Consider the following 15230-nt stretch of genomic DNA (forward strand, 5'->3'; position numbering starts at 1 on the left):
ATGAAAGTTTGTTATCGTACTAGTACACTGTTAGAGTTAATAAATAATAATATTTAGACATTCGAAAAGTGATAATGTTATGATATGAGTACATACTGTATACTACAGGTGGTCCTCGGTTTGTGTTCCCGACATACGACGTTTCCAGGTGACGCACGGTGCGTAATTATGAAACCGTTCTTTTCTTGATGAAAAGTGACCTAGTCACTGTTTTTTGTGCTTCGGCCAAAGCCCTAATATAAAAGTATTGCTTTGGAGCTATCTTGTGGCATCTATAAGCAATTATGAGAGTAGATCAATATTAAACTCACGAATATTATATTATATTATATTATATTATATTATATTATATTATATTATATTATATTATATTATATTATATTATACAAAATAATATTTATGAAGGCAAATTCTTAGTTCTTAAATAAATGAATAAATGAGCCACTGAAAAGTTTGAGTCTGTGTGGGCAGGGCTCCTGAGGCGCGATGTGCGGTCATGTGACTGCCTCGCTTTGATTGGTCAAATAGAGTAAAACGTTGCCAGTGGTGGATGTTGGAGCAGTGTAATGTGACACAAGCCTCTGACAAACCAAAATAAATAAATACATAGCGCAGCAAGTAGAATGTAGCTTATATAACGGAGTCAAAGTCGAGTTTGTTCTTTACAAAAAAACTCAAGTGAAAGTAAAAAGTAGGTGCCATTAAAACTACTCAGACAAGTACATGTAAATGTACCCTTCTTTGTAAAATGGTGTTTTACGCGCGTTACGTCTAATTAGTAACCCTTTTCACGTATATCATGAACTGTGCACAAACCTGATAAACTAAACGTAGGGCAAAATTTAGCCCACTTCAAATGACACACACGCGCATAACAACTTCCTTTTTCCTGACGTCACGTCCGCTTTCCTCTTTGGCGTCCATCTTGCTCCCCGCATGTGTTTGCTGTTAGCTTACAGGTGAGCGTGAAGCTTTTCAGTTACTTCAGTCGCCGCCCCGAGAGCGAACACGGCGTCTCCCAATTTGTCCGGATTTGCGGGATGCCCTCCGAGACGGGGGAGGGCGGACAGAGCAAGTTTGTAGCCGCATGTTGCGCGTCGCTCGGCAGGGGTGGCTGAAAGCTAACATGCGAGCTAACTTTAGCCGACGAGTTGCTGTTCAAAACACACAGCCGCACCTTTAAAAATAAATGGATAAAGTGGACGATGGAGTTAACATCAATTCAACCATTAAGAAAGACAATTGTTAACTGTCTTGTTTTCTGCAAGTGGGTCTCTTTAGCTTCCAAGCTAGCTTTAAAACGCTAAGGCGAAACTAAAGGATGCATTGTCGTGTCAATAAAGTTGTCATATGTCAATGTCGCGTAAGGAGATGATGATAAAGTTGTATAAGTTTGACTGGCCTGACTAGCTAGCTCCTTGTAACGCTTCAGTCAGTGTTCCTAATTATTTGTTGAGTCCCGTTTGAGGTGTATACCCTCTTGCTGCCAACTTCATTTCTTGTTTGTTTTTACCTCACAGATGAAAGAAACAATAATGAATCAAGAGAAATTAGCTAAGCTGCAGGCGCAAGTCCGCATCGGAGGAAAGGTACGTCTCACAAACAAACACAAGTAAATGGCAAAGAAAAAAAATCCACAATTGTTTACAAACTGGGGTGTGTAGACTTTTTCTATACAGCATGTATGCGTAAAGCGAGTTTGTGCATTGTTTCAGGGCAGCGCTCGGCGAAAGAAGAAGGTGGTGCACAGGACGGCCACGGCGGACGACAAGAAGCTGCAGTTCTCTCTGAAGAAGCTCGGCGTCAACAACATCTCCGGCATCGAGGAGGTCCGAGCCTAAAACCGGTGCGGTAACCCCCAAAGGCCCCACTGACCACCTTTTGGTTTTCGGCAGGTGAACATGTTCACCAACCAGGGCACAGTGATCCACTTTAACAACCCCAAAGTGCAGGCGTCGCTGGCAGCCAACACCTTCACCGTCACGGGCCACGCCGAGACCAAGCAGCTCACCGAGATGCTGCCCGGCATCCTCAACCAGCTCGGGGCCGACAGCCTCACCAGCCTCAGGAGGCTCGCCGAGGCCCTGCCCAAGCAAGGTCCTGTCGCCGTCCGCTGCTACAATAATTCCAATTTTACAGGAAATAGTTTATTTTCAAACGTGGACTGTACATTTTAGATTTTTTTTTTTTTTAAGGCCTTTTCAGATGTTTGGCAAATTAAAATTCTGATAAACAATTGAAGAAAAAAAAAATGATTAAAATAACTTTTCTTTGCTTCCTTCATTATTATAATAATAATTATAAATATATATAAATATATATATATATAATTACAATTTTACAATATAGAACTTTCTAAGGCTGCAACGAGCAATTATTTTAAATATAATCAAGTAAGCAGTCGATTATTTGGTCGAATTGATGTATCAGACTTTTAAAACCTGTGTTAATTTTTAGCCTTTTATTGAAGAAAAAAAAAAACCAGGACATTAAAAATGTCACTTTGTTTAATATCAAAACTGTTCCTTTCCTTTCCTGCAGCCACAGATGGCAAAGCGCCTATCGCCACCATTGAAGAAGAAGATGACGACGAAGTGCCAGGTCAGTTTTTTTTTTTTTTTTTTTTTTGAGTGGCGAAGAAGCACAAAAAAACAAAATGTGGCCACAGCTGTATTTCTTCACTCAAGGAGATGGGGAACAAAACTCATGTCAGGCTAGGCTTTCAAAGAGAGAAATATTTATTATTAAAATGTATTTTAATAATTTATTTAATATCATTATTTTTTGAAAAAACTTTTTTTTTTTTTGCCAACAAGTTAGCCTAACAGCATAATTGCCTACAATAAAAAATACAAACACACTTGCTTGAACAAATTCAGGTTTTCTGGAATTTGGGCATATGAGGCTGACTATTTTTTTTTTTTAATATCATCAAAATTAAGGAAAGAGCTTTTATTTTACAAGGACTTCATGAGGGTGTCTGAGGAAAAAAATGGAAGCTGTCAGATTGAAGCAAAAGTAAAAAATTAGCTTCTCAAGAAAACTGTTTTGTGGGACAGTTCAAATTGTTTTTCTTTTTTTTTAGAAAAGGTGTTTTTGAGATTTTTTGCAAGATATTTGAAAGAGTTTTGGGTAAAAACATTTAGATTTTTTTTTTTAAATTTGAGAAAAAGGAGGCGTTTGTCAGGATTTTTAATAAGCAAAATAATATTTTCTCAGGGGAAAAAATCTATATTGTCAAAAAGAGATGTACATTTTTGAGTATTACATTTTTTGGAACAATTCATTTTGAAGAAAAAAATAATTTGAAGCAAAAATGTCCATGTTTTTGCGGAATGTTATGTTTTGAGAAAAATTGTACGACGACCAGATCAAAATGTTTGTGGTGCCAGTCAAAAGCAGCGGTCCATATTTGCTATCGTTGTCCCAGCATTCTGCCTGGCAACACTTTTGTCAACTTTGCCATTATTCATTTTGCTTTGCTTTCAGATCTGGTGGAAAACTTTGACGAGGCGTCCAAGAACGAAGCAAACTAGAGGACCAAGTAGGGGTTGAGTGTGGGGACCTCACGACTGGACTGTGGGGGAGGGCGTCCAAATCTGTGCGCTTTTTTTTTAGCTAACGTTTATTGCCCCCTTCCCCGAAGTTTAGTCCCGCCCAATGATTGTGTGTAAAATATTTTTGCTCCACGTTACTGAATCTTGTTTACGTGGCCTCGTAAAAGAAAAAAAATGTCTGCAGTTAAAAAAAAAAAAGTGTAGCTACTGTCAATCAACATGCGCAACTTTATTTTTCTTTTTTTAAGCGACTCATTCGAGCTTACGGTGAAGTTGAACTGTTTTAGCTTTCAGTCGGCTTGTTGCAATGATGTACTTTCCAGTGGAAAATGAGCTTGGGGAGAATAAAAAAAAAAAGGTGAGTGGAAATGTTTTTTTTTAATGAAAACGTCACAAAAGCAATCGTTTACTTGTAAACACATTCAAATGAACACAAATCCAAAAACTAGTGCAATAAATACAGGACTTGATGCCTCGAACATGCTCGGTTACTTTAAAAAATGTAATTGAATTTTTATTTTAATTACACATTTACACTTTGTAAACGGTATAGTTTAACATTTGGTTACCATATAACTAAAACTGTTAAATAATTTGACCATGTAACGTGTATATATAGAGACTGTGTTTTGAGAAGAAAATATTTATTAGGGAAATGCTTGACAAAATTATTATTATTATTATTTTTTTTCAAGCTCACCAAATACAAGTGGTGGGACTTCATGCTTCTGCTCAAACATGTGAGGTTGCGGTTTCACCCCAAAAAAAGTTAGTATTTAACTTTTACTTACGAAAAAATGCAATTTTAATTTTTTTTCTCATTTGTATTTTAATTGCATTTTCACTGAACTATTTAACGTATGAATTAAACATTTTGAATTTCTATTTCAATTGTGCAAATTAAAATATTTAAAAAGTTATACGCTAGGTCTAATCTTAGAAAAATATTTTACAATTTAAATTTATATTTAAATAATTACACAATTAAAGTAAAAATTCAATTACCTTTTTTTAAACATTACAATAGGCATGAAATGTAAAACTACCGACGACACAAACGCGTGAAATAAATAAAAAAATGTGACGACACGCCTGGAGCCCAAACATGCTCAAAGCAGCACAAAGTCAACCACGTCCAGTACAGGATGCCCGCTGATGTCATGGACGTCGATGACATCACTCTCGGATGCCCATCAGCAACCTCAGCAGGTGCGCCTCCATCACCTGTTGAACTGCACGCACACACAATTAGCATTAACTGCCACAAGAACCCTTTGCACCGATACTTCTTTCACATCTGCTGTGTATGTTCATGTTCCTTTCTCGCCTGGGCAGGTTTTGCTTTTTCTTTGGCTTTTTTTTGCCAAGCTCAATGTGCAACTTGCGTACGTACCGTTGCGATGTCCCATGGCAACGGCCATGTCCATGGCGTTGAAACCCGAGTCGGACTCCACGGTGGGATCGGCGCCGCTTTCTGCAAATGGACATTTTTGTTCATTTCAAATTTAAACAACGGAATTGTAAGTGTAGCTTTATTTTGAATGGTCATTTGAATTTGGCGGTATTTCTTAATTTTCTCTCCGCCCTACTAATGTTGTTCTCAACGGGAATCTGTGGTGCGTGCGTGTTTGTTTGTTTACCTAGCAGCAGCTCCACGCAGCGTATGTGATTGCCGTGGACGGCGTAGAGCAGCGGGGCTCCTCCGTTCTGAAAGCAGCAACAGTGTGAGCAAAAGGCATTTTCTCAAATATGGTTTGTTAGTTTTGTTTTGCATCTTTAGTTCATTGGGTTTGATTTTGTCATTTTATCTTGTTTGGTTTTTGTACTTCCTAGTATTTTTTTTTATGTATCTTGATTTTACTTTAAAAAAATGTTTTTATGTAATTTAAATTTAATTAGTTAGTGTTACTAAATTTGTAAGTAAACACTAATAAAACCACTAAAATAACTTATTTTAGTTGGATAAAAAAATCTATTTGATTTTACCTAATTATTTTTTGTTTTATTTATGTTTTAATAATATATGTTTACATTCAATTTAAATCAAATTTCAATTGTAATGTATAGTTTTAGGGATGTTCGATACCACTTTTTTGGGACCGATACCAGCACGGGTACTCTATTCTTGAGTAGTCACCGATATCAATACCAAGTAGTAGATACCACTAGTATTTTTAATGTATAAAATTCCCCAAGCAAAACAATGACATATCTCACCCATCTCTATATAATTTAAAGTACAATGACGATTATAATTTTAAATTCTATTGTAATTTACAAAATACTGTTTGTTTGTTTTTTCATCTCAGTGTCATTTAAAGTGCGTGTGACCGACCCAGTCGTACTCGTTGACGTCGACGCCGCAGTCGATGAGCATCTTGACTATGTCCGTGTAGCCTTTGCTGCACGCCAGCGACAAAGCGCTCTCTCGTCCTTTGGCCAACAAATTCGGATCGACACCCTGCACATGCATCATTATTATTATTATTATTATTAAAAAAAAGCACCATATCTGATCATGTGCATTTTAATTTTTTTACATTCTGGAGCAGAAACTCCACCACGGCAATCTGCCCGTGCGCCGCCGCCCACATGAGAGGAGTGAAGCCTTCCTCGTCTTGCGCGTTGATCACCGTCTCTTTAAGAAACAAACACAACAATGACATCATTTATGAATACTAAATATAAAATAATAAACAAAACGCACAGAAACTTGACTTACGAGTGAAATTTTTTTTTTTTTTGGGGGGGGGGGGGGGTCAAAATCCAAGCCATCAATTTCGTCTTTAGTTGCAAAGACTTACAGAAGCCTGCTAGCTTAGTGCTAACACACAATGCAAATAGCCATAGCTGGGCTAATGAAACTAGCATCAATGCTTTGTATTTTTGTCGTCATTTCCAGACCACACGTGTACCTTGCTCAATCCTGCTGGCCAAGAAGACCATCTCGCCCTGAGCTGCCAGCTGATGGATGGATAAAGCTGCCAAGACAAATACCAGAAAATAATATTACAACTGAATGCCAAAGGAGCGGTGAAAAGGCGCGGCGGCAGCAGGCATACAGTGCACGAGGAGCGGCGTGGAGGAGACCTCGTTGCCGCGGTGTTTGTTGGTGAGGGTGGTGGATTGCTTGATGGGCGAGAAGTGCTTGGTGGTGGACGGCGTGTACACGTGGCGCACCTGGATGCCCGCCGACGGCGACGTCTGGATGTTGCACTCAGCTGAAAAACACAACGTGCTGACGTTCACACATCACTCTGGTAATTAATAGTGGTTTCATGTCATAGGTGAAAATCCACGTTAATATATATATATTTTTTTAAAAAAAAAGTAAATATAACCGTGGCAGGTTTTCATAGCATTTTAAAAAGGACTTAAACACACTTTAAACCAATAAAAACAATGAACTACAATTTATCATTATCATCACTGTTGTTGTCATGGTGACGAGCAAACCTTTGAAGAGCACGGAAGCGACCTCCAGGTCGGAGTTGACCTGGTCTTGGATGTTCTTGCTCTCCTCCTCGTTGAGCGATTTGACGAACCGAGAGCAGACGTTCATGTCGAAGCGGTTGGGCAGAATGAACTTGATGCCCATCGCCACGTTGGGGTTGCCCGCCTCGTCCGCGCCGCTCACCGGCAGCCCCTGCTCCGTCTTGATGGCACCCAGGTGGGGCAAGACGCCGCCGCCGCCGCCCAGGCCCTCCATGTCGTCGGGCATGGAACCGGGGGTCCCCGCGGACGCCGAACTCGAAGCGATGTCCATTTGTCGGTCACCGACTCCAGATTGCAACGTTGTGAACACAACAGAAGCTAGGTCATATCGTCGCTAAACAAACAGTCGGTATGGTTGACGACCAAGGTGTAAAATATTACCATAAAAATAGGAAATAAATATATATATATTAAAAGCACTTTCAAACAGCAAACACGTCTTATTAGTTTCAACACGAAAGACTGCAACAAAAGGCTACATTGACGGCGCCATCTTGTTTCCTTTGGCTTCTTCGTTTCTTGACAACACTTGCGCGTTCTTGAGCGCCCTCTTGAGAACAACAGGTTGCACTACAGGGACGATTAGATTTATTATTGGCTAAACGTTGTTAAAATCACATTTAAAAAACTTGTAGATTTTAATCTTGCGCCTCGTGTATTTTGATTTGGAGAAGCAATATTTTGTCTGGTTATTTGTGGTTGCATTATTTTAACTTCTGGGTATGTATTTTAAATGGTTTTGTGTACACACTTGTGTATATCACATTGAACAGTTTGTTGTAAATAGCTATATTTATCTGTATTTGCTTTTATTCTTTTTATTTATTTTTGCATTGTAATGCTCTAATGTGTGTCTGCTAGGTTAGCATTGTAAATGAAAATCTGTTTAATTGCCTTACCTAGTCGAATAAATTATATGTAAAACATATTCAACACAGTTAAGTTGTATTGTATTTAACTTCTAAATATAATAGGTTTACATGTACAACTGCTTATTTTCTAACATTTATTTTGGAACATTCTGTGGCTCAAATATTAAATATATTTTTAGAAGCAAAACTTGGTTCTTTTAGGCCTACAATGTTGAGGAGACACTTCAAAGTTCGGTTTTGCATGTGACGTCACGCCAGCTACTTCCGGCAAACAGGGGCAAGACCTCCGGTGCGCAGAAAAGATTCTGCAGCCTATTAACCGCGATTGGATGTGGACTTGGAAAAAGTAGAAGTCGTCCGCGATGAGGCGCCAAGTCGTGCTATTGGTGCCGCTGTTACTGCTGCTGTGCTCGGCCAGCTCGGCGGCCATCGAGCCCATCAGCACCAGCATCGCGGTGGGCATGGCGGCCGCTTTGACGGGCTTTTTAGCCAGCTACCCGAATATCTTCTACCACTTCCACGAGTGCTGCCGTCCCGAGTGGATCGCCTTCAACAGAACGGGTGACAGCAACACACCTATCCAGCTGGTTTTAATCTATAAAAGTGTGTTTATGTCCTTGGATTTGACACGTGAATTATTGTCCCCAACATTCTCCAAAACACGGAGGAGCCCGTGGAGTCGCGACTTGATGACGTGTGCGGAAGTGTCACGTTGGATTGAGCTAGAAGCTAGCGAGTTGCTTTTCGGTTTCATTTTGGGCGCTATGTTTGTTTGTCGAGCACATAAGGTGTTGAAATTCGGCGTTCGACGATGAAAGCCACGCGCGTATGTTTATGGCTGCACATTTTGTCCATTGTTGCAATACTGGCCGGTGCTTTTGACCCAATTACAACCACTGTGGTGTTCGGTATAGGCGCCGCGTTGAGCCGAACCATTTATAACTATTTACACGAGAGCTGCGATTCAAAATGGATCGCCTTCAACGCCACAGGTGAGACTCACTTATTTTTTTGGGTGTGTGCGCTAGTAACAGCGTACAACACCTTAAAAGTGTCGTCGGGCGCCATCACACATAAAAAACACGACACGAATTTAAAGCAGGAATTAAAAAATAAACAACAAAACTACCACAAAAACGCAATATTAACACAAGTAACACCGAACTCAACTGGGTAATCATTTATACACACTAACACAAAGACACAACATTAACCACTTAAAAGATAGTTGGGGCAGTTAATTCTTTAGCGTCATGTGTTGAAATGAACATTGTGTGGGCAGGTTTGAAGGAGGACTTGGACACCAAGCTGTTCGGGCAGCACTTGGCGTCGCACATCATCATTAAGGCGGTGAGCGGCTTCATGAACAACCCCAATCCCAAGAAGCCGCTGGTGCTGTCGCTGCACGGCTGGACCGGCACGGGCAAGAACTTTGCCAGCGAGCTCATCGCCGAGAACATCTACAAGGAGGGCATGGGCAGCAATTTTGTGCACGTCTTCACCGCCGAGCTGCACTTTCCGCACACCAGCCAGATGGACACCTACAAGGTATGACGACTTTGTGTCTGCCGGCGTTCCGATTAAGGTTACAAAGTGTGGTCATTTTCTTAAAATGGGAACTTTTCATGGGAATCATTTTTGGGGGTTTGAAACAAATGAGCATCTGTGGAAGTCTGTTCCTGCTAGTTAAAAAATAACTTAGTATGTGATGATGGCTTGACTGTGACTTACAATCATGTCCTTTTATTATTCCATTAACGTCAGAGAACAAAACAAAATGTTTATATCTATGCTTAATTAGACACGGACCAGTCCTATATTCTGATGGTATAACCGTGAAGAAAAATATCACAGTATGAATATTGAAGTACCCGAAATGTTCCATCCCTGGTTGTGAAACTTGTTGTTGTTGCAGACTCAACTGCAGCAGTGGATCAAAGGCAACGTGAGCAGCTGCGCTCATTCCATGTTCATCTTCGACGAGATGGACAAGATGCAGCCGGGCCTGATTGACAGCATCAAGCCCTACTTGGACTACTACGACAAGGTGGACGGCGTCTCCTACCGAAAAGCCATCTTCATCTTTCTCAGGTGACAACCTCAAACCTTTCTTATTTTATTAGATTTTGAAAAGTGGTCATTTATGACGATAAGTTGAGATGGAAGTAAAAGTATCGCAGGAACATTTTAATACTAATTAATTTTGGAAAAGAATACACTAACTGGTTAAAATGTATTACATAATTTTGCTATTAGTTTTTTTTACTTGACTTTTTGTTCTCCTTTTCTGACTATTCTTGTAACATTTCCAAATATTTTTACCTCAATACATATATTTAAAAAAATAAAATCCAGCTAATGGTGACTTTTTCTGACTTGTGGTCAAATGTTTGTTTGTTTGGCGCCATAGCAACGCCGGCGGCGAGAGCATCGTGCAGACGACATTAGATTTCTGGAACGCGGGCAGAAGCCGAGAGGAGATCGAGCTCAAGGACGTGGAGACGTCGCTCGCTCTGTCCGTCTTCAACAACAAGAGAAGTGAGTTTGCAAAAAAAAATCATGACGGAACCGTCAAAGTAGTCTGATTTGAGGATGATTTTTGTCAAAGGTTACCTAAAACTCTTTATAAGAAAGTTAGGATTTTTTGAGAATCCCTCACTTAACTTTTTTTCTTCCCATTTTTTTTTTTAAATATTATTTTAATATTTCTACTTTTAGGGAAAAACAAACTCACAGTATTTGTTTTCATCATATATTTATTGCTTATGAAATTAAGGGGAAAAAATTCATTTAAAAACTCCCAGTCGTTTTAGTTTTAGAAATGTAAAATAAAAATCTCATCGACAAAAGTTGAGTTTAGCTATAAATCTCCCAGAAATTAGTTTTTTTTTTTTAAATCTCATTTTATAAGGACCTCTGAAATCTTGTTCTAAAAAAATTTCCTCATAATGTTCAGTATTTTCCAATTCCCCGTCATATTGTGACCATTTTCTACCTAAACTGACAACTTGCATAATTAAAAAAACATTGAACGTAACTATTTTTACTTTTAAAAGTTTGGCCCCACTTTCTCATTCAATACATGATTTTCATGACCATGTAAAAACAAGATTGCCCCGTTCTCGTCTCCCAGGCGGCCTGTGGCACACGAGCCTCATCGACAAGAACCTGGTGGACTTCTTCGTACCCTTCCTGCCTCTGGAGTACAAACACGTGCTTCAGTGCGCCGTGGCCTCCATGACGGCGCAGGGCCTGAGGGCCGACGCCGCCGTGGCCGCCGCCGTGGCCGGCGACCTGCGCTACTTCCCCAAAGCCGAGCGCGTCTTCTCCGTCAAGGGCTGCAAGACCATCGACAGCAAGTGGGAATATTACACATAGCGGACGGACGGACGGCGTGTTTGTAACGTCACTGCGCATTTTCCGACGAGCGGGAAAAACTGAAGCGCGTCGCCAACACTGAAGGAAAAAAAAGTCTTGGAGGTTTTTTTTTACAAAATTATTTTTCATTTTAGTAACACATGCCTTAATTTAGCCCCCCCCCTTCTATTTGAGATTAAGGGGGGAAAAAAAGTCACGCCAAGAAAATGTAAATTCCTATTCCTACAGTTTCCTAGTTCAGGAGTCGTTAATTGTTCTTCCTGTCACTATACGTTGCTGGCATAGTTGGGTGACCAAAGATGCACAATTTGTTTGTAGTCGATACATTTTTGGACCAATGAATTGAAATGGGATTATTCAGGCACACTGGTGGGAATCGCTGATCTCTGCTCGACTGCACGTGCGTTTTGAGATGAATCTTGAACACTAATTGGAGAAAACTCAATGTATTGGTCGAGCAAGATGATGAAAACGTTGGGCACTTCTAGTCAAACACTTTTACTTCCGTGAACCAATCTTACATTTTATTTGTATTTTTTTATTTTTTTTTTTTGAATGTGGGAGGAAGTCGGACCTCAGAACCGCGATAGCTCATATATCTCATAATAATTCTTGTCATTTTTGTACTTTGGAGCAGCTCAAATGGCATCCATTTGAGAGGAAATTGCAGGTTCTAACCTTTTAAGTGGTCACCGTCACACAAAATAAAATGTTCCTCTTTGAAATTGTACTTGCGCGCGTGTAAACAACTTTATTGGTATCAAATGTTGACACGGTCACACGTTAGCCTCCTCCGTGTGTGTTCTGTAGCTACTTGGACCCCCCCCCCAAAATATATTGTGGCACAAGTCCTCACGTGCAGCACGTCTTCACCAGACAGTCTTTAGGTTTGAACGAGTAAAGAGTCTTAAACCAGCAGGACCGCGTTAATGCAGCCGTCGTTCTCCGGGTTGTTCGTCACCTGTGCGTATTTACCTGCGAGGGCGAAAACATTTGAATTTGAAACACAACGTATGACCTTCGGAGAGGGGACGAGTTGGCAAATCCACGTCCAGAAAGTAAAAACCCGGCCACAGTTTGGCTTTAGCCCCTTGTGCTAACTAACTAGCTCGCTAGCAGGCAAATGAGCACCCGGGGAGCTAGCTAGGAAGCTTGCTTGCTAGCTAGCACCTGGGGCTAAAGCCAAACTGTGGCAGGGTTTTTACTTTCCGGACATGGATTTGCCACCTCTGGCAGAGTTATTTGAGTTTAGTATCGGAATTAAAAAAATGGAATTAATTCCTACAAATTTCTTAAATTACCCTAAAATGGTTCCGTCAGACAAAAATTGACTTCCTGTGCCTTTTCTGGCTATTTCATTATTATTATTTTTAGACTTTTTGTCACATTTCATGATAGAAATGTTTATAAAATGTCTTACTGCTAAGAAGAACAAAATGGCGGACTTCCCGTTTCTTTTCTGACATGACTTCTTAATCTTGAGATATTTCTCCGAGTCTGTTCATGATAGACGTTCCTCCCAAATGTCAAAATCTTTTGAACAAGTTTGGTTTAGAAAGACTCCCCGAAATGACCTTAAAATGGCCCGGATATGTTTGCCTTCATGACCGCTTCAAAACAAAATGGCTGACACCAAATGTCATGTCGCCAGGTCAATTATCAGTTTAAAACATGTCAGCAAAAACTCTAAAATGGCAGCTTCAACTCAAAATGGCCGACTTGGGCTATCTAAGCAGCCTGGTCTCACCCCAGACGACTTTGCCCCCCTGCGTGACCAGGCCCAGCTCGCTGACGTTGACTTCCACCACGGTTCCCTTAGTGATGACGCCCAGCGAGGTGTAGAGCGGCGACGACGGGTTCTTCTTCACGCCCAGGATGGGAAGGCAGAAGGTGGCTTTCAACTCGGGGTGCGTCACGTGCGCCTTCTTGAAGCGCAGACCCTGCAACGTCGACACAATCCCGCTCAGCCACAGCGTATACCGATGCCATTTTGTCTTCTACCGCCCTCTGCCGTCGGCTGAAATGGATGCCTAAGTGCCCTCGGGCCTGGCATTGCGATGATCACATGACCGAACCCAGAAAGCGTTGGTGCCGACTCACCATGGGTCTGATGAAGCGCTCGTATTTGGGCGGTTTGCGCGTGAAGCCGTCGCCCACGAAGCAAACTTTGGTCACAAGTCTCTTCCAGGCCTTCTTCTGCCGCTTGCCCGTCCGGATGACTTTCAGCACCTCCGTCTCGCCCTGGGCTCGCACCTTGGGCAGCGGCACCTCCCATTTGCCCTGCAAGACCAGGTCGAGTCAAAAAAAAAAAAAAAACGGAAAAAGGAAAGACAAGGACGACGGCTCAATGCGAACGGGACTCACCGCCTTCTCTTTGCGCTTCTGCTTGATCATGTTGGAAAGCACTTTGGCTCGGGTTTGACCTTCACGGTCCAGCAGGTAGGCGGGCACGGCGCCCTTGGGGGTCTTCTCGTCATCCTTTTGCTTGGTTTTCCTCTGCTCGTGCATTTTGAGGCTGCGCGCAGATATTACGTGTATTACTACTGAAAGTATGACATTTGACGTAAACACATTACATACATACATTTATAAAGGGCCTATTTATTAGTCTTTGATTTTTGGCGCTTTTTGATGGGAAAAGTCAAACCATTTGTGCATTTGCCTACTCACGTCTTCTTCATCTGGATCTTCTCTGCGTGCCGCTGCTTGTGGTAAAGTTTGGCCTTGAGGCCGATCATCTTGCGGGCCTTGTGCGAGCGGCTGTGGGCCTCGCGGCTCTCCTTCTTGCGCTTGCGCTCGTGGTGGTCCAGGCGGTAGCCATGCCGCTTGCGGTGCAGCTCGATGTGCTCGTTCTGGGGCTGTTAAAAAAAATAAAATAAAATTAACTTTTAAAGGAAGCGTGTTCCACAAGGTGATAACGAAAATGTGGCTGGTGAGAAATAAGTTGTAACAATGTTCTGTATTTTTAAGAGGGGAATAAAGCTGTATATTTAAATTGAAAAACATTCTCATGAGAAGGAAATAGAATAATTTCAGCGTGCAAAATTACATGCAAATACATTGTGAAAATATATATATTTTTTTCTATAAAAGTTTATAATGTTCAGGAACAGAAATTTGACATTTTCTGCAATAAAAGCATAATCTATGCAGAATAAAAAAAAATAGAATAAAGTCAAGCATTCAAGAAAATATACAATAAAATATGTTCTCTTTACAGGAAAGTTCTATATTTTCCCGAAAACTATTTTTCCATGGAAAAGTTTGCCCGTTTGAGGGGGTAAAAAAAAAAGCCATATAAGATTTTGACACAAATATTTTGTAAACTTTTTTTCTTTTTCAAAAGAAAGCTGCACATATTTGATTGCGGTTACTTAATCGTGTCAGGGTGACACTTTAGAGTCCAACCATTTATATTACGCTAACAACACTTATTTGAATCAACCGATTTTTAAAAATATGATCAGAAAAAAATCGCCATATGACAAACGAATGTTGTGTACACAACTCAAGCGGGCTAGTTTGAGACAGCCACATGGAGGCGAGCTAGCCTTAGCATCGGGTGTTGTTTATCATGGTAAATATCGAAATACGGCGCTTAACACATTCATCTACTTACCATGTTGTTTTGCGAGTGTTACGATGTTCAGATAAACTTGTTTCTGGTGTAAACGTTTGTTCAAACGTCGACAAGATGATGTTTTTATCTTGAGGCTCGGGTTTAGATGTCGACGTACCCGAGCCGAGTTTTACAGGAAGTACGTCACGGTATTTTTCTACTAATGTTCGACTGTGAGCGTCGTTGTATTTCCGGGTAGAATATAATATTCAAATGCATTGATTCAATAAAGATGCGTTACTGGTTTTAGCATAGTAAATATAATATAAGTGTAAAAGATTTAAAAATCAAAACATGTCCATTTTACGG

General features: G+C 40.7%; 4 protein-coding genes across 9 annotated transcripts in view; 2 read left to right on the top strand and 2 right to left on the bottom strand.

The window, feature by feature from the left end:
* Positions 1-3919, top strand: part of btf3 (basic transcription factor 3) — a 49797-nt gene extending 45878 nt beyond the window's left edge. Inside the window, exons 1-6 of one of the 4 annotated variants that reach the window (XM_077542501.1) lie at positions 849-959; positions 1521-1589; positions 1716-1829; positions 1896-2097; positions 2542-2601; positions 3490-3919. In XM_077542501.1, the coding sequence (XP_077398627.1) occupies positions 1521-1589; positions 1716-1829; positions 1896-2097; positions 2542-2601; positions 3490-3536 (492 nt within the window). In that variant the 5' untranslated portion in view covers positions 849-959 and the 3' untranslated portion in view covers positions 3537-3919. Of the gene's footprint in view, positions 1-848; positions 960-990; positions 1076-1520; positions 1590-1715; positions 1830-1895; positions 2098-2541; positions 2602-3489 lie in introns of those variants that run through there. The other 3 variants (XM_077542503.1, XM_077542504.1, XM_077542502.1) reach the window with 3 other exon arrangements.
* On the bottom strand, positions 3917-7591 carry ankra2 (ankyrin repeat, family A (RFXANK-like), 2). Its single transcript, XM_077542498.1, has 8 exons — positions 7014-7591; positions 6620-6778; positions 6473-6538; positions 6098-6195; positions 5893-6018; positions 5198-5264; positions 4951-5031; positions 3917-4789 (listed from the first exon to the last, which is right to left on the bottom strand). Exons 1-8 carry the CDS (start codon positions 7321-7323, stop codon positions 4734-4736), a joined length of 963 nt encoding a protein of 320 aa, XP_077398624.1. The 5' UTR covers positions 7324-7591; the 3' UTR covers positions 3917-4733.
* Positions 7592-8170: 579 nt separating this feature from the next.
* On the top strand, positions 8171-12032 carry tor1 (torsin family 1). Of its 3 annotated transcripts, none has more exons than XM_077542494.1 (5): positions 8171-8527; positions 9207-9472; positions 9840-10015; positions 10335-10462; positions 11058-12032. In XM_077542494.1, exons 1-5 carry the CDS (start codon positions 8287-8289, stop codon positions 11300-11302), a joined length of 1056 nt encoding a protein of 351 aa, XP_077398620.1. In that variant the 5' UTR covers positions 8171-8286; the 3' UTR covers positions 11303-12032. The 3 variants fall into 3 exon arrangements, with proteins under 3 accessions (XP_077398620.1, XP_077398621.1, XP_077398622.1); XM_077542495.1 differs by having other exon boundaries at positions 8172-8485; XM_077542496.1 differs by lacking the exon at positions 8171-8527 and adding an exon at positions 8607-8916.
* Positions 12021-15090, bottom strand: nsa2 (NSA2 ribosome biogenesis homolog (S. cerevisiae)). The gene is made up of 6 exons (XM_077542499.1): positions 14922-15090; positions 13973-14160; positions 13667-13817; positions 13403-13582; positions 13050-13242; positions 12021-12277 (listed from the first exon to the last, which is right to left on the bottom strand). The coding sequence occupies exons 1-6, from the start codon at positions 14922-14924 to the stop codon at positions 12210-12212; spliced, it is 783 nt and encodes a 260-aa protein (XP_077398625.1). The 5' UTR covers positions 14925-15090; the 3' UTR covers positions 12021-12209.
* Between the last annotated feature and the right edge of the window lie 140 nt (positions 15091-15230).

The sequence above is a fragment of the Vanacampus margaritifer genome, chromosome 14 (genome assembly GCF_051991255.1).
Source record: "Vanacampus margaritifer isolate UIUO_Vmar chromosome 14, RoL_Vmar_1.0, whole genome shotgun sequence".
Lineage (NCBI taxonomy): Eukaryota > Metazoa > Chordata > Actinopteri > Syngnathiformes > Syngnathidae > Vanacampus > Vanacampus margaritifer.

Bases quoted from the DNA above. Each gene is read 5' to 3' on its own strand.
- ankra2 (XM_077542498.1), bottom strand. From the start codon at position 7,323: ATGGACATCGCTTCGAGTTCGGCGTCCGCGGGGACCCCCGGTTCCATG. The intron at 6,779-7,013 runs GTTTGCTCGTCA...TGTGTTTTTCAG, and splicing joins CGCTTCCGTGCTCTTCAAAG to CTGAGTGCAACATCCAGACG. The intron at 5,265-5,892 runs GTCGGTCACACG...TGCTGCTTTCAG, and splicing joins ACGTCAACGAGTACGACTGG to AACGGAGGAGCCCCGCTGCT.
- tor1 (XM_077542494.1), top strand. From the start codon at position 8,287: ATGAGGCGCCAAGTCGTGCTATTGGTGCCGCTGTTACTGCTGCTGTGC. The intron at 10,016-10,334 runs GTGACAACCTCA...TTGGCGCCATAG, and splicing joins GCCATCTTCATCTTTCTCAG to CAACGCCGGCGGCGAGAGCA. The intron at 10,463-11,057 runs GTGAGTTTGCAA...CTCGTCTCCCAG, and splicing joins CGTCTTCAACAACAAGAGAA to GCGGCCTGTGGCACACGAGC.
- nsa2 (XM_077542499.1), bottom strand. The intron at 13,818-13,972 runs GTGAGTAGGCAA...ATCTGCGCGCAG, and splicing joins AAGATCCAGATGAAGAAGAC to CCTCAAAATGCACGAGCAGA. The intron at 13,583-13,666 runs GTGAGTCCCGTT...CTGGTCTTGCAG, and splicing joins AGAAGCGCAAAGAGAAGGCG to GGCAAATGGGAGGTGCCGCT.